Genomic DNA, 25,067 nt, shown 5'->3' on the forward strand with positions numbered 1-25,067 from the left:
GCTTGTCGCAACACCAAAAGAATGCTAATATATGCCAAATTAAACAATCAAAGCAGACAACAAGAACGGGAGGCACTCAGTTGATCGAATGACGTTTTAGCGAACGCCCACGTTTCACCGAATGACACTTTAGCGAATAGTCGGACGCCGCGTAGCGGCGTTTTCGGGTGGGCCAAATGGGTTCACATTTTTCTAATGAGCCGCCGCAGACTGTCGCCGCGAAGCGGCGTAAAGCGCAGCGCGGCGGATGGGTTAACGCGCGCCCCCGTTATTCGCTAAAACGTCCATTCGCTCAAATGTCGCTGTTCGCTAAAATGTCATTCGCTCATGTGATATGGACCCGCAGTAACCGAGTTTTGTTGCTCTAAAATAAATAACTTTTGTCTTCTTCCTTCTGATTATGCATAGATTATAAAATATAGTTTCGCTTTCTTATGCGTAAATTCTGACAATAGCAGGACGCTCCAAGCGCATGGTCGCGGCTGTTTGTTATATAAAATATTTTTTTACGTAATATCCGCTCTTGCCTCACGTAACTTTTCTATTTTGCTCGTTCATAACCACTCGTGAGATTCCAGTACGGAGAATGAAATCAGATAAAACTGGCCCGGTTGTCGTCTGGTGTCCACTATTCTCGCGCGCGATTAAATCCGATTCAGAACAATGCTGAATATATATATATATATATATATATATATATATATATATATATATATATATATATATATATATATATATATATATATATATATATATATATATATATATATATATATTGTAACGGACAAGGAAAAGGAAGAAAAAGAGGAGAAGAAGACGAGGTCGTGTGGAGAATGGGGGACTGAATTCTGGGTTGCCCGTTTTATGGTGCTTGCTACAATGCTACGGTCGAGTCCGTAGCATTGTATAAATACCACCCGCGTTGGGCACTGTTCGTGACATGGGACATACTAGGCCTTCGTCAACAAACACCTTGTATTGAGGCATGGCACACCCCGCCGGATAATATCTGACAGGGGAACGTCATTTATGTCCCACACTTTCAGTTGTGCTCTGCGAGATTACGGAATTGAACATGCGGCCGCTTCACCCTACCATCCTCAAACGAATGGCCTAGTAGAGCGCACCAACCGCAGCATTGGAGATATATTAGCTGCGTTCGTCAATAAATCTCACAAGAACTGGGACACATTCATTGGTACAGCGGCGTTCGCTTTGAACACTTCACAACAGGAAGTGACCGCCAAATCTCCATTTAAGCTTGTTTACGGAAGACTCCCGACGCTTCCGCAGGAATCATCGATGGGCGCTGCGTGGACCCGTCGGGCGCGAGAGTATGAAGAGAACTTCGCTGAACGACTAAGTGAAGCCAGAAAACTGGCTCGGCTGGCTATTCTAAATAAGCAATCAAAGTTGGCCGAACGTCACAACAGGGAAACCTCATTGCCGTCGTTTTCACCAGGTGATGTGGTGCTTCTTCGAAGGAACCTAAGATGTCCACAGCACTCGGAAAAGCTTTTGCCCAGGTACTGTGGACCTTTCAAGATTAGCAGGCAACTTGGACCCGTAACATACCGTCTCGAACACCTTGACAGCCTGCCTCAGCGTGGGCGACGCCGCACTTTGACAGCCCATTCAAGCCATCTGAAACTTTATGTCACACGTGGTGACTATCTTAGCATCGTCCGGGACGGACTTCCGAACGGGGAGGGGCGAGTGTAACGGACAAGGAAAAGGAAGAAAAAGAGGAGAAGAAGACGAGGTCGTGTGGAGAATGGGGGACTGAATTCTGGGTTGCCCGTTTAGCCCATGAACTGAGACGCCCGCAACATTATATATATATATATATATATATTTATATATATATATATATATATATATAAATATATATATATATATAAATAAAACGGGAATGTTTAGGTTATGCGCTGCATTGGGGTGCAAGAACTGCGAAGTGCAGACTTCGAGATCGCCATTTCACGCGTAATAATGATCGAATATGCTACATATTCATTGGATAGGAAAACTTAACAAACTTTACCGCGCGCTCGCGTATATGGCTCGGTCGAAGCTCCTCATTTGTTATTCCAGATTTCCCCAGAAAAATGAAGCCTTCTGCAGGAGTGACTCTTTGAACGTCTGGCCAACTTCTGCAGGAGCGGCTTTTTGTGTTTCGGGCCACGTTTGCTCGCAACGCTTCGAGCGGCACTACTTCAAAGAATGGTTGTACGAGAAAGGCAAGCTCAAGGATGATGCGGTGTCCACCATTTCTGCACCCTCAGCATCGTGTGGGAATATAAGTGTAAGGTAACAAAATATCAGTATACCGAATCCTGATCTTTTCTATTACGTTTACTGCGTTCACAATTGGCTTAAGAAAAAAAGACAACAACAAGAAAGCAAGTGATAAAATATAAAAACTAAAACTAAAGCCAATAAGACAGACCACATATGTGTTATCAGCAGGCCGACATGTCTTATAAATGTTACGAGAGTATATATAAAAAAAAAACGTAGACTTCTCTCCTCATGGCTACAAAAAAGATCTGAAAACGTCATCAGAGAATGAACCTTCAATTACAACTATGAGGTAAACTGGGCGAGCTGGTAAAATATTTGCGTGGTGAATTTTACAGCTTCGAAAAACGAGGATGATAAAAGGAACAGACACTGCGGGACAACAGCCGTTGTCCTGTAGTGTTTGTTTGTTTCATTGTATTTGTTTAAGCTGTTATATCCTCCAAATCAAACCTTCCATATTCTGCAGACGAAAAGAGCAGATTTGATACAGTCTTGTAAAGCACAAAATAAATCGTTATTATAAGGTAAAGCTATAGTGGTCATGGCGCTAGCTGCTTTATGTGAAAAAAAAAAAAAGGTTTGCATTAGTCTCCTTTCGTAGAAAGGAGCAACACCTACGCAGATTAAAGGGTTACGGAAACAAAAATTGAAATCTTCAGATTTCGTTCGGAAATGAGTCAAGCATGACGGATAATAACCGTAAATAATAATCGCACGTTTGTATTTTGAACGACTAGCTATTGGCCTCGAGATCGACCTAGAAGTGGCGCTACGGTCGCGCTATCATCATCATCAAAGCGAGGATAGGAGAACGACCGCCCCATAGGCTCTCCACGGTCGCGCGCGAGAAGGCGTACAGCCTACTGGTACTGTGGGCTGTGAAATCGCAGCTTCTATGCTTTTTTTTTAACCTCTAGCTTTTGCAGTAATATAAATATTTGGAATGAAGATACGTTAGCGCTGTATTGGAAATTACCTTGCTATTGAGTTCCTCTGCCCTTTTACTGTGCCATTGTGTGGGTAAGTTTTTTGGAGTCTGAACAAATCTACTGCGTTGCGATGAGGAGAGAGTTTCTCTTCTAGTTAAAATCTGCGAACTGCACGGTTGGCGGGACAGCTGAAACAAGTGAAACAAACTGTTCTAATATATCTGCCGTGACTGTAATAAACGAGTATAACCGAGCAACGCAACAATGTTCCTATTATTAGATGCTTTTCTCGGAAGTGTGGGTTCACCTGCTTCAATTTTCTTCGTGAGGGCCGCGGATGTCGCGATAAATTTCTGGCTAAATAATTTTGTATTCAAGCACGGTAGACTTTGCAACCCAAACAAACGATGCGCACCGCGACACAGACAGCATCGGCCGCAGTGATACTCTTTTACTGATGAAGGCTAACGACCTTCACGAGACTTTCCGATCACCCTCCGCCATCACCTAACGTATATCGGGACTGGGCAGTTCATCGGTTAACTTTCAGATTATTCAAGTAATGCTTTAAGTGAAATTTGGTTCTGCCGGTTAATTGGAGTCTTGTGCTGGAGAAAGTCAAAGAGGAGTAAAATATGCCTGCTTTAATATTTTTGACGTCTTTACTTCTTTTGCGACACAGGCTTGCACGGTAAACCACTTCAGCGTGTTTGTCATTTCGCCAAGGGTGATTATACTGTTTAAATAATAACTTTAAAAAACCCTTCATTTTAAAAGGCTTCCCGTATTAATATTTATGTAGGACTCACAACGTGAAGTTTAGAATGGGAATGCAATATGCCATTTATGACGTAGTAAAACCAGTAAAAAATATGTAGTTTTAACGTCCTTCACGCAATATGACCGGGGAAAAATCAACATACGGATTAATTAATTGATTAGTCTCTTGAAGGATAGCGATCAGTCGGGTTAATTTTCTAATCAAACCACAGAGCAGGGATGGGCAAACTACATGCAAATATATATCAAAATACAAATACAAAATACTTCGTCAAAAATGTATTTAATTACAAATCTAATTACAATTCCAGAAAAGCACTTAAGTACAAGATACAAATACAACCAAATGTATTTGGTCTCCTCCAAATACTTTTCCAAATACATTCCTCAAAATTTGCGTCAGCGACTTCAGGGCACCTGCAACGGGTTTCTGGGTATCCCATTTTAATTTTGCATCGCACACTCGGGAGTTAGTGTGCAAGGCTCTAGTAACGTAATAGAAATATAATCACCAAAAAATGTAATCAGCTTGGACGTAATAGGTAAAAAAAAAAAAAATACAGAGCTTCAAGCAGCTTTTTTTGTCGATTACATATTGGTATAGACCAACAAAGAACCGAGACGACGAAGACGCGCAGCACTGGCTAGAGAATTTTTTATTGTTGCAGCTCGCACCAGTTACGAAAATCTGGACGACCCGTGCACTTGGAATGTTCCAGGCAAAAATATGGATGGAAATCAGGCTAGAAAGCATCACGAGTTGACACAGGCACTTATTTAGCCAGTCTGCCTGTGAACGTCGATTTCGTCACTATTCTTGCCCTAAACTAGCACCGTAATCACAAAGCCACTAAACGCTTGTGCTTGATTGAGACACACTGCATTCGGTGCAGAGCGTAGTTTTCTTCCTGCTCTGGACAGTGACAATAAATTTGAGGGATGTAGTTTCGCCCACAAAATTGTATTTAATTACAATTGTATTTGAAATACCCACGTTTTAGTATTTAAATACACATGTCAAATACATTACCCAATTTGTAATTAAATACGAATGCAAAATACACAAAGTATTTGACATGTATATTCCAAATACTTGTATTTGAAATACTGCCCATCCCTGCCACAGACACACTCAACATTCAATGCTTTATGAAAGCCACGGTTTGCGCGAGATAACAAGAATACGTGGGACCAGTGATTGTATAAAAAACAACACACTAAGATTATGGAAGCTTCCGACTTAATAATAATCGCTTTGCTGCATTTCTACGCATGGTAAACGATAGAACACAACCTTTAGTAAAAAGAAGCGGCAAAAAAAAAAAAAACATTTCATAGAATGTCAAGCTCAGCCTGAAACGGGCTTGCGTCGTCGAGGTCCATGCTTCCGAGCGTGCGCCCGTAGCAGACGACGCACGGCAGTATCCCCGCTTTCGCGCGTTTCCAATTTCGGCCGCACGGTGGCAGCACGGTTCGATCTCGAGGCGAATTTTTTTCGTTCCAAACGGTGCACTCGAGCAAGCGCTCGTAGAGAAGCGAACAGAGAGCAGGATGCGTCATGGGATATCAGGCGCAAACAAAAAGAGAAAGAAAAGATTTCCCGCGTTCGTGGAGTAGCAAGGCAGGCGTGGTTATGAGCTTTGCCCTTGGTGGCGTTGTCAGCATTCTGGTGGTCCGCGCGCTACAACCGAGCCGTTCGAAGTATCCGTGGGGTGACGAGCGTGCGGCTGGCCCAAGGAGCACGTAGCTTCCGCAACACTGTCAGCTTAGGGCTGAACGGGGTGGGGAAAGCAACTTTTGTTCGAGTTTTGAGCGACGGGATAATCTTCTAGGGGGAGAATGGCTGTGTCCGGTTGCACGAACGAGGGTTCGAGAAAGAAAGGAGTCCTTCGATACTTTCCGTCTTCTTGGACCGTTTCGTGGAATGCGCGATTTATGAGTTCAGCAATAGACCTTTTTCGCAAGGGCGCCGCCATCTTGAATTGTCGTCACTTCCAGTATGGGCGAAAACATTGTTTTGCAGTCGCCACGCCAATAGAACGCATTTAGGACATAAACGTAACCGTCACGCATTCTCGCTTTGCCTCCCCTCTATTTTATTACTATTTGCAGTTTGAAACGTTCTGATATTTTTTCGTCGCCCATACCGGATATGCCTACTTGGCGTTCGGGGGCGAGAGTAAGCGAGGTAGCGGCAAATGCCCCTCAAAGGGAATCAGATATCCCTCCGCCACCTCCGCATCCAATAGCGTCCCACCATTTCCGTGACGTCGCGGCCAACGCGCGAGGAGGGTCTTGCCTTTCTGTACATATTTGCTTTATCTTTCTACTTTGACCTAGCATTGTAGAAGCCACGAGAGGGAGATTAGAGTTCTCCCCCACCGACGGAAACAAATACGACTTTCGGGGATTAGCTTCCCCCCCCGATGGATACAAAGGTCGCTTTCTCAAAAAGTGGGATCGGAGACAAGTGGGAATCCATTGAAGCGGAACAAGGAGCGTTTCCAGTGAACTCTTCTTTCGACTGCGGAGAGATTTGAAACGGGCGCATCACACTTGTGGGAGGAGCTTCTCCTACCTTCTTGACTTGTAACCGACTATAGGAGGAAAGCTAAGAAGCAAAATGTTGAAATGCCAAAGAGCGGCGCTGCTCCGAAGGAATCTGCTACGTCACGACTACGTAGCAGATTCCACAGCGTTGCTAGACTACCTCCCAAATAAGCTCCGCATGCATCCACCAGGTGCACATTGAACGGTCGTTTATTAAGCTTTAAAATTAGTTTTCTTGTGCCTTTCAACGGAAGACTGGTGTTTTTGAGGTTAGGGTGCAACATGCAACACATTCAAGCTAGAAAATGAGCGCTAGAATTTCGTTTCCCTACCCCTTTAAGGTGGTCGAATTCCAAATATTGCACCTCCTAAACCAACTAAAGCAAGCAATAAACACAAACTGATGGTGCACAAAAAAAAAAAAAAAGAAAACGAAAATATGACCGAGTCGCTCCAGGAGATTTTCATGCAACAATAGTGGAAATCCGTTGGAGCGACTTGATCATGTACTTGAAAAATGACAGAAAAATATCGTGAAATTCGTCCTACTGGAGTCTATACACATTTAATTATATGCCTTCAAAATGCCATGCCCCAAAGTGCTATAAAATAAAAAAAAATGTCACCAGTAGCTCTCTAAAATGTCCAACCACTTGTACATGTGCAGCTATTTATGCACACTACCCAACAACACCCATGTTGAAACCTAGACCATCCCAAATTTTTTTTGTGCAAACTGCATACGAGGCTGTATTTCCCTCCCCCACACAACCTAAAGCGCCCCAAACATTTATGAGATTTTTACAGGGTGAGTTCCGCATGAACCCCTGTTAATGTACATGGCAAGGCCCATTTATACCTTTTCCGCTTTTGAGATATTTCTGGGTCCCGGCATATGAGGTGAAAACTTATAGTAGTATTTAGGTTAACATTCCAGTTGGCACATACACAAGACGCACGTAAAGATATGAACACCACCATTGTTTATTAAAACAGCATAATTTTTCTGTTTATTACCGTTTGAAAAAAAAAATGTAGAATAAAAAATACACGGGGTTCAAAAATAATATTGAGCAGGCAATTTAGAGTGCATTAAAAGTTTATGGGCATCAAACGGATAGTTTTCTGTAAAAGTGTACATATGTAAAAAAAAATATGTAAGAAATATTTTTATATATTTTGGGATTCTGTAAACTATTTCACAAAATTATCACTCCTGTATAAACAAGTTACTAAAACGTAAAGAAAAGAAATCAGCCACCAGTTGATAGAAAAGTGGGGTGTTTTTGTGTATATATCACAAAACAAAAGTTTTATTAAGACAAGGTAATCAATATCATCCATCGCCTTGTTGCTATAGTACCTAGTCCAATTAAACTTGCACATTGTTGTGGTAAATCTTTAAAAAAAGTATAACATTTGGTGTACCTGTTTCTGAATGGTATCTTTTTTTATTCCAGTCTTCAACGCCCATCCAGCGAAAGAAATCAAAGTGTGTACAAAGCAATTTGTATTTTTAATCTCTACCTCATAGGCTCCCACAAAGCGTCTAGCAAGTCGGACCACCGGTGACACATCACCACAACCATCCTCCAGTACAGACCGCACATAATTCGACCGAAAGTTACCAAAAAGCAAGCGGCTGTGCATAAACAAGGAGTTACAGTCGGTGAAGAAGAAAATCCACGCAATGAAGACAATTCTGAAAAAGAAAAGAAAAAAAGTCTAGAATATCAAAGACCTCCAAACCCTGTTGGAGCGCCTGAGAGACCAGCATCATGTGGTCACAGACAAGTGCGAACTCATTTTGGAAGCATTCGGCGAGACACCTCAGGAGCTTCTCAAGGGATTTGAGAATAGTGCAACAAGGAAGTTGTCCGGAAGAACGTACAGCGAAAGGTCAAAAACGTTTGCTCCCACTTTGCACTAATACTCTCCAGAAGCACATGATCATGCAAACGGACTGCTCCCTCTCCCTTCCGTGAGTTCCCTCAGGTCCTGGTCGTAAAGGTGGTTGGGGGGTGGCTGTGTTCACCCGAGAAGCCCTGGGAGAGCTCCAGCGGCAGCACACAACTTCTTCCGCGCAAGAGAAGCTGTGCGTCATCATGCTGGATATGATGTCCGTGAAGAGAGACGTCAGCCTGTACGTCTTATCCGTAAAGCTTGTTGGCTACATCGATCTTAGAAAAGGACTGGGACTGTACGAGTCTGACGAGGTGCCAATGGGAACGGAGTATCTGGTCGTCATAGTGGTGGGCCTTACATCACCCTGGAAGATTCCCATCGGGTACTTCCTCACCAACGGAGCACCAGGGCAGCTCCCTAAGAACCTCCTCGAAGACGCCGTTGCAGCCGTTTAAGAAGGTGCCCTCATGTCAAAGCTGTGGTTTGCGATGGATTTGGAGCTAATGTTGCCATGGCAAAGCTGCTAGGGTGCCGGGTTTACGAAACCAACTATGAGAACCTCCAGCCAACATTCGAGCACCCGACCCGACCGGCAGAGGAGGTACATTTCATCTTTGACGCTTGCCACACCCTCAAGATTCTTGGAAACCTTCTAGGCTACAAGAAAGTGTTGAAGGTAGCAGCCTACGGGGTAAGCATATTGAAGGGTTTTGTATTTTTAGAATGCGCTAGTGCGATTCTCTCACAATAGGGCGGCCAATGGTAAAGGTGCGCTAAATATGATTTTAAGATTGTTTGTGCTTTGTGGTAACTCCTTTTACGGGCTCGAACCATCCAAGAAGCTCAATAATTATGCTCGTGCGACGCTTATTTACCTACTAAAGATATGATTTACAGTCGTGACATGCCCCTTCCTGAGCGGAACTTTCCGCTGAAGGATGGCGGCGCATAATCCAGCCGAGCGGACAGCGGGGTGACGGCACTGCTCGTCAGCCAACCGCATGCCGCCGTTCCGATGGCAGACGACCGTCTGCAACTCAGACGTTGCGTATTTCCGCACTCATTCCAGTTTCAGCACGTTCACCTTTATCTGTAAGTGTCTGGCAGGGACAGACTGCTGACCTTCTTACCCTATGTATGTCAGTTCGCTGTGAAAAATAAGATGTTTTTGTATGCAAGCTGGTCTTCCAGCGTTCTTGATTGTGTATTAATTTTTAGACAGCGAGATGTTGATCAGTCGTTCAAGTGATGCGAGATGTCTTTATATACTGTAGATGAGCAATTTTGCCGGTGCAGTACAACCGCTAGCCTGGGGTCGCTAACATGCGTCACGCAGTCGTGAAACACAGACGTGTGCCGGTGCGATCCTCGTCTTGATCTAAACGGGCAAGGGTTGGGAACTGAACCCATACTAGTTGCCATAGCATTTGTCGTCACTGCCGAGCTAACACTAACAGCAGGCCTCCGTAGTAATGAGGAGTTTGCGTTCTACACCCTCAGGACAGTCGCCCTCGGCAGTATCTAAGGGAGGAGGGAGGGGGTGGGGGGTAGCTTGAAGCCTGTAAGCAGCTGCAAACAGGATCCACCAATGTGGCATCTAGTGACGTGAAGGGAATACCACTTTTACACCTCCATTGCAACAATTATTAGCTGATGGCTGATGGCACATGAATTTATGAAAAAAGTTCCAGATTTCAGGGTGGTACTGACGTGTCAAAACTGGTAGCATTACTGCAAAAAAAAATAATACTCTTAACTTTCGGAGTGCTTGATCTAGATTTCGTTACTGCAGTTATGACCTTAAAGGGCCCCTGAAAAGAAAAAAAAAAAAGAAGGTTATTTAAACAGTTTGGTTGAGACACGCCTGTCAAAAAAAATTAATTTTACGCGTAAATTTTTTTTTTAGAGCAATATTGACCGCGACAGATTTATTTGAAATTCTGTGCACAAAGTCCATGACGCCACGGGTCATTCCGGAATGACCATCTCGGTCGTGAAGGCGACGCCGATCCACCTCTCCTCCACGCGCCAAAAATGCCGAGAGAGAAAAATAGTGGAAAGGAGGTGACTTCCGACTAAATCGCGTCGCGCGCCGTCAATATTGTTTTAAAATTATTTTTTTTTGCTTAAAATTAATTTTTTGACGTACGTGTCCCAACCAGACTGTTAAATTTTTTTTCTCTTGTCGGGGGCCTTTTAAGAGTGCATGTGTGCATATACAAAATGTCAAAAAAAAAAATTACACAATTTTTTACCGCAAAAACGCAAAAAAAAAAAAAAAAAAAAAAAAAAAAAAAAACTAGGCATCGCCGAACGTTTATTTTCCGCCCATAGTAGCGCTAGAGGTCACAACCAGATGCCAAAGTTTCGGCCCGAACGGACAAGTTATTCAAAAATGATAAGTGATTTTCTGAAAATTTCAGGGGGGAAATGGCGGCCGACGGAGTTTTCGAATACATAGGGCTCTGTGGGCACCAGAAACCGAAAACGGGCAAAAATGACTAAACTTGAGGAAGAAAACGAGAACGTCCCTTCTCGTTTTCTTCCTCAAGTTTAATTATCCATACCAACCCTCTCGTTCTGTCCTCACGGGCAAAAATGGACTCCGCTTTCCCATTGAAATTTTCAGAAAATCACCTTTAACTTTTGAATAAGGTATCGCATCGGACTAAAACTTTGGTATCTGGTTGTGACCTCAAGTGCTACCTTTGGGCGGCGAATGAGCGTTCGGCGATGCCTAGTTTATTTTTGCAATAAAGAAAAGAACAAAAAGAACGCTGTAAATTTTTTTTCTGTGACACCCTATAGATATTTGTAATATATATGTTCGTTTAGACAAATTTTCAAACATTACCTGTTCCTGTTGGAAACTTCTATATGTGTGTGCAGTAATTATATCCGTTGTTGAGAACAATAAAAAGTGTCGAAACCTCTAACAGTATTGTGTGCCTACCATCTCGCTAGTAAACGCATGCTACATATACATCGATCACAGAAAACGAGCGTGAACAGCATGTGTGCAGAGAATAGTAAAACACCATTCGTTTCACTAATGTAGCATGTACGAAAAAGGTATGGGGTGTCAACTTTCAGTGTAGCTCAGCGCTACACTGATGGCAGCAAATATACATGTGCCACCCAGTCGATAACTTACCTCAGCTTCGTTTGGATCTGTTGCACCTCCACGTTGTTTTCGTTGCTTTTATGCCTTTCAGGCCTTTCACGGGGTCCAGTTGGTCTCATCTTGGCCGTGAATTGAATTTCTCTTGTGCCAGATTTTCATAAATCCTACAGATCATACGCGTCAGGATATCCCTTAAGCACCTGAAATAACAAGACATAAATTATGTCTTGTTTTTATTTCGCAGAGCACTGGGCATTGTAAAAAAAATGTTGGCGTATTCGTTTTTTCAGCATTTCTTTATATTTCCAGTTTGAGTCTCCACTAATCCCGCCAGAGTCACTTTCAGTTTTGTTTCCGTCATCTGAGTACTATTACAGCTTGAATAAACCTTACGCACTTTTTAATTGTTTTTTTTTGCTTGAATTTATAGCTTGTATTGACATATCATCGAGTACAATTTAGACCTGCGACTCAATTTGTGCTAAATTATATATAGCTCATTAATAAAAAAACACACTAACTAATTAAATTGCACTTTTATAATGTGAATACACCTACATAGCACACGATGCAAATAATGAAACTGCGCTGATTTTTATTATTCTCCGGCGAAGAAAAAATATCAAGTACGTTTTTCTATAGGAATACAGAAGAAGACTGTAAAAGTAGACTGGTTGCTGTCTGCTTCAATTTGTGACCTGAAGTCTCGCAGACAGAAGTGCCAAAACCAATCTCTAGCGTGTATTGTAATAACTCTATTCCTGTGTGTTTTGATAGACTGGAGTGTGGTTTACGACGAATTCTGGGCGCTTGCCCAGAACAGGTGTGGGCACTGTGCGTGCGCAAGATTCGTGTGAAGCGTCTGCGCACCTCCCTTGCCGAAGAAGTACCACCTTAGCGGTGTAACGTCGGGCTGCGTGCTGGCGTATGGGAGTTATGCACCCGTGATATACATATATATACCCCTAGACACGAATACTGAAAAGTCTCGAAATCTTATAGTGCTTGTGTCGTTTTTGCCTGCAGTCTCGGGGATTACGTTATGTTCAACTTAAACCAGCTCGTTTCCGCCCTTACTTTCACGCCACGGTATTCACTCAGCTTGAAGCAATGCATCACGAGAAGAAGCATTGCCATTCGACCACCATCGGTATAGTCAAAACAGCCATTCGCGGCAGGTGTTGTTTAGGGTTAGCTGCGTGGTGGGGAACTCGAAAAGAAGTCAATTACGCGTAAAACTTCCAGAAATATACATTAATTTTTTACCGAACGAATGCTGAAGAAAAAAACTATAAAACGATCGGCCGGTTGTCGTGTCGAGAGGCTTTTGCGAAGCCGCCGAGTGACCTGGACATCGACAAGGAAGTACCAGACTTGTACGTAATTCGTTACAAGTAACGAAATTACTTGTAATTCCTTACATTTCTCAGTAATTCTGTAACGGAATAATTAAAATTTTTCTAGAGTAATTTTAAAGTAATTCCCTTACATTTTTGATGTAACGGATTCCAAGTAATCCGTTACAATTTTTTGTCAGAACCAACCCCCCCCCCCCCCCCCCGGGCACCCTATCTAAATAAAGTTATTTTGTTATTTTTTTTCATTTTTTTTAAAGTCGAGCGCAGTGACACTGTCATGCGAATCGACCAGCGCAAAGGGAGGCTTGGCTAGGGTGCCTCAATGACCGCAAAGCGCACATGAAGGCACCCTAGGCTTGGCACTCTTCAATCCCACAAAGCCTTTTTTTTTGCAACACCAAGCCCCTGAATCTATCTTTTTTTTAGACCCTAACATGAATGTCAAAAATCCAAATAAACAATATTACAAAAAAAAAAAAAAAAATAGAGGCCCCCTTACCATTTTTTTTTTGTAAAATTGTCATTTCTGTTTTTTTTTTGTAAAAAGTTATTTCTGCTTTTTTTTTAAAGTCCCTTTGTTTTTTTCTTGGCGATCGAAGACAGAGAGAGGTGGACACCAAGTGATTGTGAGCCTCTCCGAGAAGCTCGAGGCGGTAAGTGCGCAGAAAAGAATTAACAATGTCCTTCTCGGTTATAGTGACTACGACCATTTTCATAATGTCACAACAGGTGACAACTCTCCGTCTACCCTACCCTTTTTGTGAGTCAGCTTTTTGCGAGCACTTAGAAAATGGTAATATTCTTCCGTTCTTCTTCTTCCTGTTGTGCCCCAGCAGGACGCATCTCATCTCAAGCAGATATTTTTACAAATAAAACATAATGGTGGCTGACGTAGACTTGATATTCTGGGCTTGAGGAGAGAGTGAAATTCGTCAGTGGGGCCATAGCGCGGCTTACTTAGTACTCTACACTTTGCTGCCCGTGGCATCAGTGGACGTCTATCTGGAGAACACTGGAGTAAACTGCAGTCGGTTCGTGCTCCGTGCGTTTTTGAACGGCACCAAGAAAGGTACACACGGTTAACGTGCGTTTAAATTTCCCTGTTTTAACCAGCGTTCTAACTAATTGTTGTTATGAGTGTCCTTCTTTTTCTTTTATTACTTATATTTATATACTGGAAACTTTTTTTTATTCCCCAACGTCTCAAGTGAGGCTCGAACTGTTCAGAACCAAAGGAAGAAGAATATCGAGCCAAACCTTATTTATTATTTAATTATCACCTTACTGTTACAACTATGTTTTGCTATTGATGACTTCTAGAGCTTCGCGGTTTAGAGAATGGAGAATTTTAGTAGATCGGTGCGATGACTCCGATAACGATATCCGCTACTTCGCCGCCGTCTTTGCGTATGCATCATATTGTTATCGGGTACCGTTATCGCGGGTATCGGAGGTATCGGAAGGATCTACGAAATCTCTCGAATAGCAGGCAACGGCTGCAACGACGAAGCTTTTCTCTACATTCGAGGTAAATAGTACTTCCCTTGCTTCGCTGAAAAAGCTCAATGCAGAGCATGAAGCATTCGTGAGGAACAATATGGCACTCCCTACCAGTGCCCCAGCTCAAAAATGGTGTTCAGCGTAGCAGTCGACATTTTGTTGGGACCGAGGGGTTCCCGAGGCAGCCTCAGGCAGGGCCAGGCGAAGACAGGGATCGCAAACTGACTCCAGGCACGAACATCAGCAGGAGACGGGAGGGTCTTTCACGATTAACTCTTTTTAATTACATATATACAGAAGTTTCTAAATCGTCGGAGAGCACCGAATGGACAGCGAATAGGTCCTTATATAATAACATCGGTGTTCTGGAGCTGCCGTGCCACTGGTTGGTTCGTGCCGCATTCCAAAGCTGGCCTCGACGTCAGCCTCCTCCTCTCGGCCCCGATGTTCGGTCGTTGTTCTTCTCCGAATTGAGGGCGACTAGGAGGGTCTCGCGTACGGTAGACTCAACAGACTGTCCATCTGTTCAGGGTCGGATCCTGTCTGGCGTTCTCGTAGAGTGCAGACGCCTCCGTGGAATGCAGACGCCGTAGACAGAACACACCGACGGCAACGTTCTCGGGGAAGACATAGGCGAGGCAGGCGCCGTAGACAAAGCACACCGACGGGAACGTCGGTTCTGATGCCCTTGAGCCGAGGCCCAAGAGAAACGCTTCTCCGGTTTCGGTCGAACGTGCGAAAAGGGTTCGGATCGCACGCCAACCGTCTCGACGTTCGCTTGGTCGTCGTCCGCGCCGGAATGTAAGGTCGATCGCAACAACATCTCCGCCGCCGCTGAGGTCATCAGGAGGGTAGCAGTCCCACAGTGCTGCGCTGACTCGATGAGTGCCTTGCTTTCTTGGGGAAGGGTTCAGTGCTCGTCACCTGCCTTGCGACGTAGGCAAGGGCCGGGTCCAAAATCTCTGGAGTGGGGAATCTCAACTCGGGTCACAAGAGGAAGGCATTGGCGAGACAAACATAGCAAATCACGATCCCAGCACCGACAAGCGCCTCGCTTTCCTCCCCCGATCCGCCAGACCAAACTAAATTAAAGACAACCCTCCACTTACTCCCTATGATCTCTCTCACTCGACACTCGAGCTCAGGCTGTCACCAAGCTCTTTAAAGTAAAACATGCCTCAAACGAGGCCAACACAAACAAGTTACGGTAGCGTGCGTTGAAATAAAAACACAATCACAAAATCAAAGTAATAATTTCCAAGAATTGGAAACAACCAAAACTTTACAAACCTGTACCATCCGATCATAGAGCTCGTTCACGTCTTAGAAGCCCCGGCTTAGGCCATCAGCGTTCCCATTTAGCTTCCCCTTTTTGTATTTCACCTCAAACGCGTGCTGCTGCAGAGCGAGACTCCAGCGGAGGAGGCGGCCGAATTTGTGGGACATATTTTGCAACCAAGAAAGAGGACAGTGGTCCGTTTCCACGATAAATTTAGTCCCGGCCAGGTAACAAGACAGCTTCTGTACGGCCCAGACCAGGCAGGCGCACTCTTTCTCTGAGGTGCTGTACGCCTCCTCGCGAACAGTCAGCTTTCGGCTAATGTAGAGAATGGGTCGCTCTTTTCCCTGCTCGTCTACCTGAGACAAAACTGCATTAATTCCCCTCTCACTCGCGTCACACTGCACGACAAACGGCTGGTCATAATCAGGGGCCTTGGCCTTTAGCACCGGCGTTTGAACTAACGCACTTTTTAAGGCCTGAAAGGCTCTTTCTTTCGCGTCGTTCCAGATTAGGTTTTGCGGCTCGTTCTTACGAAGACCGTCGGTCAAAGGACTGGCCACGTCTGAAAAATTATGAATATAGTGCTGGTAATAGCCAGCTAGACCCAGAAATGCCCGAATGTCCCTCTTTGTCGTCGGTTGTCGGAACTCCACCACGGCCGCAACTTTGACTTCGGAAGGGCGCCGAAGTCCCTGGCCAATCAAGTGTCCGAAGCAGTGATCCTCCGCCTTTCCAAGTTGACATTTTTCTGTTCTGACCGTGAGTCAGGCCTCTCGTAACCTTATCAACACCCGTCGCAAGTGGTCGAGATGCTCTCCATAGGTTCCTGAAAATACTCCAAATCGTCCAAATAAGGGAGGGCGAAGTCGCTCAGTCCAGCAAGGACACGATCCATGAGTCCCGAAAAACAGAATGGGGCGTTCTTTAAGCCGAAGCTCAGAACGGTGGGGATAAATGTTCCCTGGGGTGAAATAAAGGCTGCATACCGACGAGCTCTTTCGGAAAGAGGCACTTGCCAATACCCTCTTACCAGGTCGAGAGTAGAAATGAATCTCGCCCCACTCACTATTTCCACTCTTTCTTCAATATTTGGAATAGGGTAAGTTTGATCACGGCGTAATAGCGTTCAATTTCCTGTAATCTACACAAGGTCGGGGGTCTTTACCTAGAACTTCCACGAGGATGAGAGGGGAGGTGTAATCGCTTTCGCCTCTCTCGATGACTCCGATTTCGATCATTCGCTCAATTTCTAGTTTCATGAACTCCCTCTGTCGCGGAGAGACCTGGTACGGCCTTGCATGAATAGGCTGATCGCATCTCAGCTCGATGTTGTGCGTGGTTAGTGTTGTCCTCCCTGGTCTATCGGAGAAAACGTCCTGGAACTCTCCAATCAGTCCCTCCAACTCCGAAACCTGCCAGGATTCCAGGTCCTCTGTTCCTTTGGCTTTCTTTAGCAGCTGCTCGGCCGTCAGATTGGTGTCAGCACCCAGAGAGGGAATTTCTGGAAGAATCTCCTCGGGTGCGTTCAGTGTTAGATTTACAATAACCTCCCGTTCCCTGTACGGTTTCATAAGGTTGCAGTGATACACCTTCACAGCCCTTCTTTTACCCTCTAAGTTCACCGCATAGTTCAAATCTGATAGTTTCTGCTCGACGACCGCTGGGCCCTCCCACTGAACGTCGAGTTTGTTTTTCTTTGAAGTTGTCAATAACATAACTCTGTCGTTCACCTGAAATGATCTCGGCTTGGAGGACCTATCGTAATATGTTTTTGAGTTCTCCTGCGCCCTCTTCATAGCTTTACCGACAACGGTTTTTACCTCACTTAGTCGCTGCAAGAGATCCAAAACGTAGTGTACGACGGTTGGGTCCTCGCTCTAGTCTTCTAGTGATTCGCGTAAGAGTCGCAGAGGAGACCGCAGCGTTCTTCCGTACACGAGCTCCGCAGGACTGAAGCGAGTAGACTCGTGAGGTGCCGAACGGAGCGCGAACATAGTAGCCGGAATGCATGCTTCCCAGTCCCTTTGGTGCTCAAAACACAAAGCTCTCAACACTCTCTTCAGCACCCCGTGCATCCTTTCTACACTGTTAAATTGTGGATGGCAAATGGATCTGTGAATCCAATTTGATTCCGCACTTTTCCAAAAACGTCGTAGTTAGATCGCTTGTGAAGACGCTTCCATTATCGCACTGAATCTCGAGGGGAAATCCGACACGAGAAAAAAATGGAAAGGAGCGCGTCGACTACGCTCGTGGAGCTCACCTCCTTGAGAGGGATGGCCTCGGGGAACTTCGTAGCCGGGCATACCGCTGTCAAGATGTAGCGATATCCCGACTGCGTGGTGGAAAGCGGGCCGACGACGTCGATTACTAGCCTCCGAAACGGCTCTGTGATGATGGGGACCAAACGCATCGGAGCCTTGTGCTTGTCGGATGATTTCCCTACGCGCTGGCAGACATCACACGATCGCACGAACTCTTCAACATCCTTCCAGCATCCGGGCCAGTAGTATTCTTGCATCAGCCTTGCCTTGGTCTTTCGAATTCCCAAATGCCCTGACCAACAGTTCCCGTGAGCCAGCCGGAGAAGATCCTCTCTACACCTAAGCGGAATGACCAACTGGTCAAGGTCCCGGCCCTTCCTGTCTCGGTATTTTCAGCATAGTAGACCTGACCTTGTGTAGAATGAAATATTCTTGCGTGCCACCCCCTCCTTATAACCGTCCGGCAATCACTTGAGAGTGGCATCACTCTTTTGCTCTGCGATCAGTGTAGGTCGATCAAGAGCACAGAGCGTGTCCAGACTTGGAGATAATGGCGAAAGAAAACCCTGCCCTTTTTCTTGGTCCTCCAGAATCTGCTGCTGGTCTGGCGAGGCACTCCTCGCGGCATCCTCCGACCGCAAGTCCTCTTAATTTGCCGCGTCTGCAGGTCCTCCGTTGACCGGCTCTTCGCGCGCCGCGGACCGACCCTCCTCCCCGCTATGTTCGTACCTTAACCTCGATGAGAGCTTTCTCGCTTGGGACCGCGTCAGTGCCATTACTGTCTCCTCCGCGAAACTCTTTCCTTGCTCGCGAAGCAGCAGCGCGGACTTGTTTGAGAACAAGCAGGGATAGTGTTGAGGCAAGTTCTTCGAAACTGTCGCCTCAGTGATGAGTTTGCCAAAAGGCCCCTCGATACAGATTTTCGCAATAGGAAGGCAGACGCTGTGTTCCTCTACGACTTGCCTTATCCAGGCACACTCGCCGGTGTAGTCACCCGACTCGACGTAAGACGGGTGCACTATATCCATTGTAGCTGCCGAGTCGCGAAGCACCATGCAAGCTTTGCCGTTCACTAGCATTTCTTTCGTGTACGGGGCCAGTAAAGCGCTGTTGTCGGCGCCCTCTGCAACATACGAGAACACAACCTTCTCGGGGGCAGTTGGCCACGATGTGCCCTTGCTTCTGACACCTGAAACACCGAACTGGCCTCTTCGCTTCGAAGGCTCGCGCGTTATTTCCAGGCATTTCTTCCTTTACTTTACCGACCGCTCCCCCTTCCTTATGCGACTCTTTAACATCTGGGACATTTCTCATGTTTCCCCTCCTAAGAAATCCTTTTCCCGAGTCCGCCTTTAACGACTGAAACTCCTTTTGGCCATCTCGCCATGAGCGCGTTTGTCCCGATTTCTCTTGGTCTAGACCCCTGCGTATAGAGTACTCCTCCGCGAGATCTGCCACCTTCTGGAGGTTCATCTCTGGATCCCTATCTTGGACCCAGAACCTGACATTCTCCAGATTACCTCGTAAAAACTGCACTACCGCAAGGCACTCGATCACCTTATCGTGATCCCCGTGCACTTCTGAGCTCTTCAACCATTCTACCAGTTTAGCGTTTAGGGTGTACGCAAAATCGGGAAAGGACTCCGTTCCCTTCTTAGTCGCCGTGCGGAACCGCTGGCGGAACGCCTCTTTCGAAAGACGGTACTTCTTAAGAAGTGCGGCCTTCGAGCTTTCGTAGCTCTCGGCCTCCTCTCCACTTAACCTTGCAACCGCGTCGGCCGCCTCAAAGGGCAACAGCGTCAACAAATATTGAGGCCAGTCTTCGCGTGCGAAACCTGCTCGCTCGCAGCTTCTCTCGAAGTTGACCAGGAAAAGACCAATGTCTTCTCCTAGTTTGTACGGCTGCATTAAGTCCTTAATCTTGACTCTCTCCGCTAGCCGCACACCCGATCCAGGACTTGAACGCTCAGCCTCGGTTTTCGCTATCTCCAGCCTTTTGAGTTCTAATTCATGAGCCCGCTTCTCGCGTTCGTCCCGCTCCTGCTTTTCAGCGTTCGTTCTTTTGTCCTGCTCCCGAATCAGCTCCCAAGCCTCCTGAAGCTCTACGTCGGACACTTCCTTTTTGCGAAGTAGCTCCATGATCGGCTTCCTTCGCTTTGCCTGCCCCACGCTTATACCAAAGTCCTCGCATACCGCCACCAACTCAGGAATGCGTAGCTTACTGACTTCCATGATTCCGAGTGTCGCAATCTCCCTCCCCTATCTAACTCAGTCGGCTTGAACTTCGCTTTTTCTGAGCCGAAAGGGCAGCCTTCCACTCGCGTACCTAACACTGAGGAAAAGGTCTGGCAAATCAAAGGAAAATTGCAAAGCCCTCACCCGTACCAGGAACCATGAGCAGGCACGTCATCCCGCCGCTGCCAACCAGTTGTTGGGACCGAAGGGTTCCCGAGGCAACCTCAGGCAGGGCCAGGCGAAGACAGGGATCGCAAACTGACTCCAGGAAGGAACATCAGCAGGAGACGGGAGGGTCTTTCACGATTAACTATTTTTAATTACATATATACAGAAGTTTCTACATCGTCGGAGAGCACCGAATGGACAGCGAATAGGTCCTTATATAATAACATCGGTGTTCTGGAGCTGCCGTGCCATTGGTTGGTTCGTGCCGAATTCCAAAGTTGGCCTCGACGTCAGCCTCCTCCTCTCGGCCCCGATGTTCGGTCATTGTTCTTCTCCGAATTGAGGGCGGCTAGGAGGGTCTCGCGTACGGTAGACTCAACAGACTGTCCATCTGTTCAGGGTCGGATCCTGTCTGGCGTTCTCGTAGAGTGCAGACGCCTCCGTGGAATGCAGACGCCGTAGACAGAACAAACCGACGGCAACGTTCTCGGGGAAGGCATACGCAAGGCAGGCGCCGCAGACAAAGCACACCGACGGGAACGTCGGTTCTGATGCCCTCGAGCCGAGGCCCAAGAGAAACGCTTCTCCGGTTTCGGTCGAACGTGCGAAAAGGGTTCGGATCGCACGCCAACCGTCTCGACGTTCGCTTGGTCGTCGTCCGCACCGGAATGTAAGGTCGATCGCAACAATATTGAGTAAGAGATAATGCAAAATGTCTGACGAGACATTCTAGAGCCAGCCGTTGCTCAAAATACTCATGGTCGTTAAATGGAACAGGTGGCAAGAATAAGAACTTGAATAACCCTCTTCCCTTTGTTTCTTACTTGAGGACAGTAATGTTAAAAGTAACGCCACGAAAGTAACGGATTACTTTTTTGGGTAACGGTCAGTTACTTTCATGGGAGGGTAATTGTAATTGTCATAAATTACAATTTAGCCTTGAGTAATTGTAAATGTAATTCGTTACTTCTTTAGAGTAACGTGTACAAGTCTGGGAAGTACTCGGTCAGATTCGGTGTCCGCAAGCGACCAGCTTGGGAGAGTTGCGTCGTGCATTATTCTCGTGGCTAGTCTTTCGCGTCAATAACTCACAATCTTGTCATCGAAGCGAGAGGGTGACGTCTAAATTTCAGAACGAATACGCGCAGGGGCGTACCATTTGTTCAGGAAACCCCTCCCCCTCTCCCTCGTTTCACGCCTTAAATTTTACACATGCAGAAATCAAGAGGGGGGTCAGGACATCCGAACCGCCCCTCTAAATCTGCCCCTGAAAACACGCTTGCGAGAAAGGCTTCTGTGCGCTGTCATTTTGAGTAACGTTTCTGCCATGAATGCGGCACGTGATTGGGGTGCGCGAATGTGGACCAACCAGGAAATGCAGTATCCATGCCAATTTTTGTGATGTGTGACCATTTGTAAAAGAAAGACTGCTGGGCTTGTTTGGATAAAAGTACGCCATTTTTGTCCGAATCCTCTCTTGTACTTCTTGGGGGTAAGCAGTATGCGCTGTTCCCCAAAGACGTTCAGCGCGACGTACACGTCGTTAGCGGACTATTTTCTATTTCGCAGGAACACTGGTTGGCGACAATGAGGTTGTGAAGGGGCTCCTGGCATGCGCTTTGAGACTAGATATTTTTTTAATTTTTCGGTTTGTTAGTGGTTTGGGGATTTTATTTATTTGTTTGTGCTGTTTCGCGATCAAAGACAACACTATACCCGTTTTCACTTCAAGAACAACAGTAAAAAAACAAGACTCCTCGCGGGGCATGACTAATTTCCTCATTTAGTTTGATAATTAGCATATACGTATGTGAATTTTAGATTAGTTATGTGTTATCTGATCAAGATATATACGTTCCAAACGACAAAGCTTCGCTCTTTCCTCCGACAAGAATATGTGGTAAGAACTATTTCGCGCCGCGTATGAACGATGCGCAAAAGTTGCTTTATTCTTGAGGTGAAAACGGATATGGCATGTTTTAAAAATAACTGTTGAGTCTCTCTAGGTGCTCAGTGGCGTATACTTGAACAAGAGACGCTTGGCAACAACGTACGGTAAGCAGCGAACGTCCGGAGTGTCGAGTAGGGTAGCCTCACCTGGGCTCGCATTTCGAAATCGAGCCGGGATCCCAACTGCAAAGGTGTACACGCGTTTGAAATTAAAGCATGCTTTCAAACATCTAATCGTAATATTCCGGAGTTAAATTTCTCTTTTCAACACCTATATGCTGCTGCTACGTTTACGGTCGGATATACAGAAATTGAAAATGGACAATTGGTTAAACAGTAACATAAGTATCAGTGCGTGCGCGTGTTACCGTTGCTTTGATTCTATAATCGGAAACGGGAACGGCCATTGGTGCGACAGGGTTAAAAAAGGATCGTACTCTTTTTATGCATGACGTTGTCGGTCATTCCGGTTTACTGTACATTTGAAACGTCCTAGAACTCACAATGAGCAGTGACTGCAGCTTCGTCTGCGAGCACGCCTGGAATCATCGTTACTCTTCCAAAAAGGCGCTGTTATTCGCTGTGACGTCTTATAAACAATTTCTGGCCAGACTAGGCGCACAACCATCATCTTATTCTGCAGAATGTTCCGTCCGTTGTGTGATTTGTCTGAACTGATCAATACTTTCTCCGTACTTGCGGTTGCCAGATTTTGGGCACCTGCAACGTCGAATGGCGCCACAATGAGCGTTCTTCGTTTGTGAGATTATAGAAAATTATCGCACGAAACAAAAAGCCGCTGTTGCCTGCGGCAGCAAAAATCGTGGATTTCGGACGCGATCCCCCTCATCACCATGGCACTAGCTGTTATTCTAACTGATGTGAAGGACGCCACGCGGGTGTTATCTTCACTTATTATCATTCTATCATCAGGCTTCCCGCTTTGTGATTCGTTGTTCGTTGTTCGACACGCAATTGACACTATAGTGTCAATTGCGTGTCGACTGAAACTGGAAGGTCCGCTTTCTCGCAAGGTACTCGAGAGAGCCAGTCGCTGTAATCAGCAATGGAGGTAGGCCAATGACGAGGCTGAACAAATGTGCCCCGGTGCGTGCACTGCCTTTCACTACGGGCATCGCCCCTCTGCGGACCGGTTTCTTTACGTCGAAACCAAGAGTCTCCAAACACTTTTTCTTTTCTTTAAAGAGGCCCGATTGGGTATTTGTTGTAGTCTCGAATGCTGGAAAATAAAAAAAGTAAGTGTAATTGAGGAAATAAAAACTGAAAAAAGTATAGGTAAGCAATTGTATATAACATTAAAGGAAAAATACAAATTAAAAAAAAAAAAAAATAAAAAGAATAAGGGTGGATGTTTTTTACACTTTGTTTCAAAATTGAATATTAAGCAAATTTTGAGATTGTACAATAATTGGCACACGTAAAACTCGTCAAGCGTAAATCAAAGCGCAATAAAAATACGGCATACTCACAGAGCTCCGAACACTCACGAGTATGTTAGAAAGAATGCTAACAATATGCGATAGATAGGACACGGGACAATAATTGCGCAGAATACTGAGAACGCGAAGGAATTTTCAAACAATTGTTAGACAGAAAACGGGACTAAGAATGGTGATGCTGGTGGTGACAATATTGAATTCTTAACATAGCGGGAGGACCCGCGTTATGAGAGGCAGTTTTCTCTTCTTCTTTCTAGTTCCTTGGATGGCGGAACGGTGTGCGTCTGGACGCCGTTTTCGTCAAAGGCCGACCTACATAGGGAGTATTCTCGACGAATTTACGCGCCTTTCAGCGGGCGTAAACAGGACGCTTGGCGGACGCTTTTAAAACCACACTCGGCGCGTTTCGTTTGCGTCCAGTCGGCCTCTGGTGCAGTGTGGCACAAGGAGAATATATAATACTCACCAGCTGATTGGCCGACACCGCGCCGTATGCTCACGGATACGTCACGCCGAAATACGCCGTAGCGCCTAGATCTGTCCCGGTGGGATCGCCCAATACGCGCTATTTACGCCGGCATTCAGGCATCGAGGAAGCGCTCGTCCCGACGCCCAATAGAAGTTGGTAATACGGCCCTCCAAAACGCCCGTAAATACGCCCAACATACGCCCTTGTGGTTCTGTACGAGCGCTTTCTTGAAGCCCCAAGGGCGGCGCAGATGGCGCGTATTGGGCGGTCCGACCGTGTCAGATCACGGCGCTCCGGCGCATTTCGGCGTGGAGTATCCGGAAACGTACTGCGCGGTGTCGGCCAATGAGCTCCTGAGTTGACAGCAGGAAGTTGGTCGAGGATCGGCTTTCCTAGCTATGCGGCCGGCTGGCTGGCTTGACTCAGCCGCCGAAATGGAAGCTCGCGTGGCGCGTTCGCAGGTTTATCGGTGAACTGTACGAAATCGCTATATCTCTTTCAACCGAGTGATGAACGACTGAGAGAGAAGGAAAGTCCGTCTATGTGGCGGGTGATATGAAGAAAAAAATTATAAAAGGATAGGGTTTGACGAGAGGTCGCGGCTGTTTTCCTGCCGGGACTTGTTCGCAACTTGCCGATTGCAAGGCACCCATTTGAGACAAGCGCTAGCGAATTAGGCTTTCGTTGCTGGTTAACATATTCGCTCCTGCTTGCGTTGCGCACTGGCGTATCTTCCGTACCGCACATTTCCCCCTAAAACGGCCACACTAGGCGTAACTGTTTTGCTTGTAT

At 45.9% G+C, this 25,067-nt stretch overlaps 1 protein-coding gene across 1 annotated transcript in view; it reads left to right on the plus strand.

Moving 5' to 3' along the window:
• The window catches only part of LOC115320881 (putative nuclease HARBI1), a 28,465-nt gene extending 19,545 nt beyond the window's left edge, over positions 1 to 8,920 (plus strand). Inside the window, exon 5 of the mRNA XM_040221059.3 lies at positions 8,556 to 8,920. Coding sequence (XP_040076993.3) covers positions 8,556 to 8,920 — 365 coding nt within the window. The remainder of the gene's footprint in view (positions 1 to 8,555) is intronic.
• The last annotated feature ends 16,147 nt before the right edge of the window (positions 8,921 to 25,067 follow it).

Source organism: Ixodes scapularis, unplaced genomic scaffold (genome assembly GCF_016920785.2).
Source record: "Ixodes scapularis isolate PalLabHiFi unplaced genomic scaffold, ASM1692078v2 PGA_scaffold7__128_contigs__length_106722199, whole genome shotgun sequence".
Taxonomy (NCBI): domain Eukaryota; kingdom Metazoa; phylum Arthropoda; class Arachnida; order Ixodida; family Ixodidae; genus Ixodes; species Ixodes scapularis.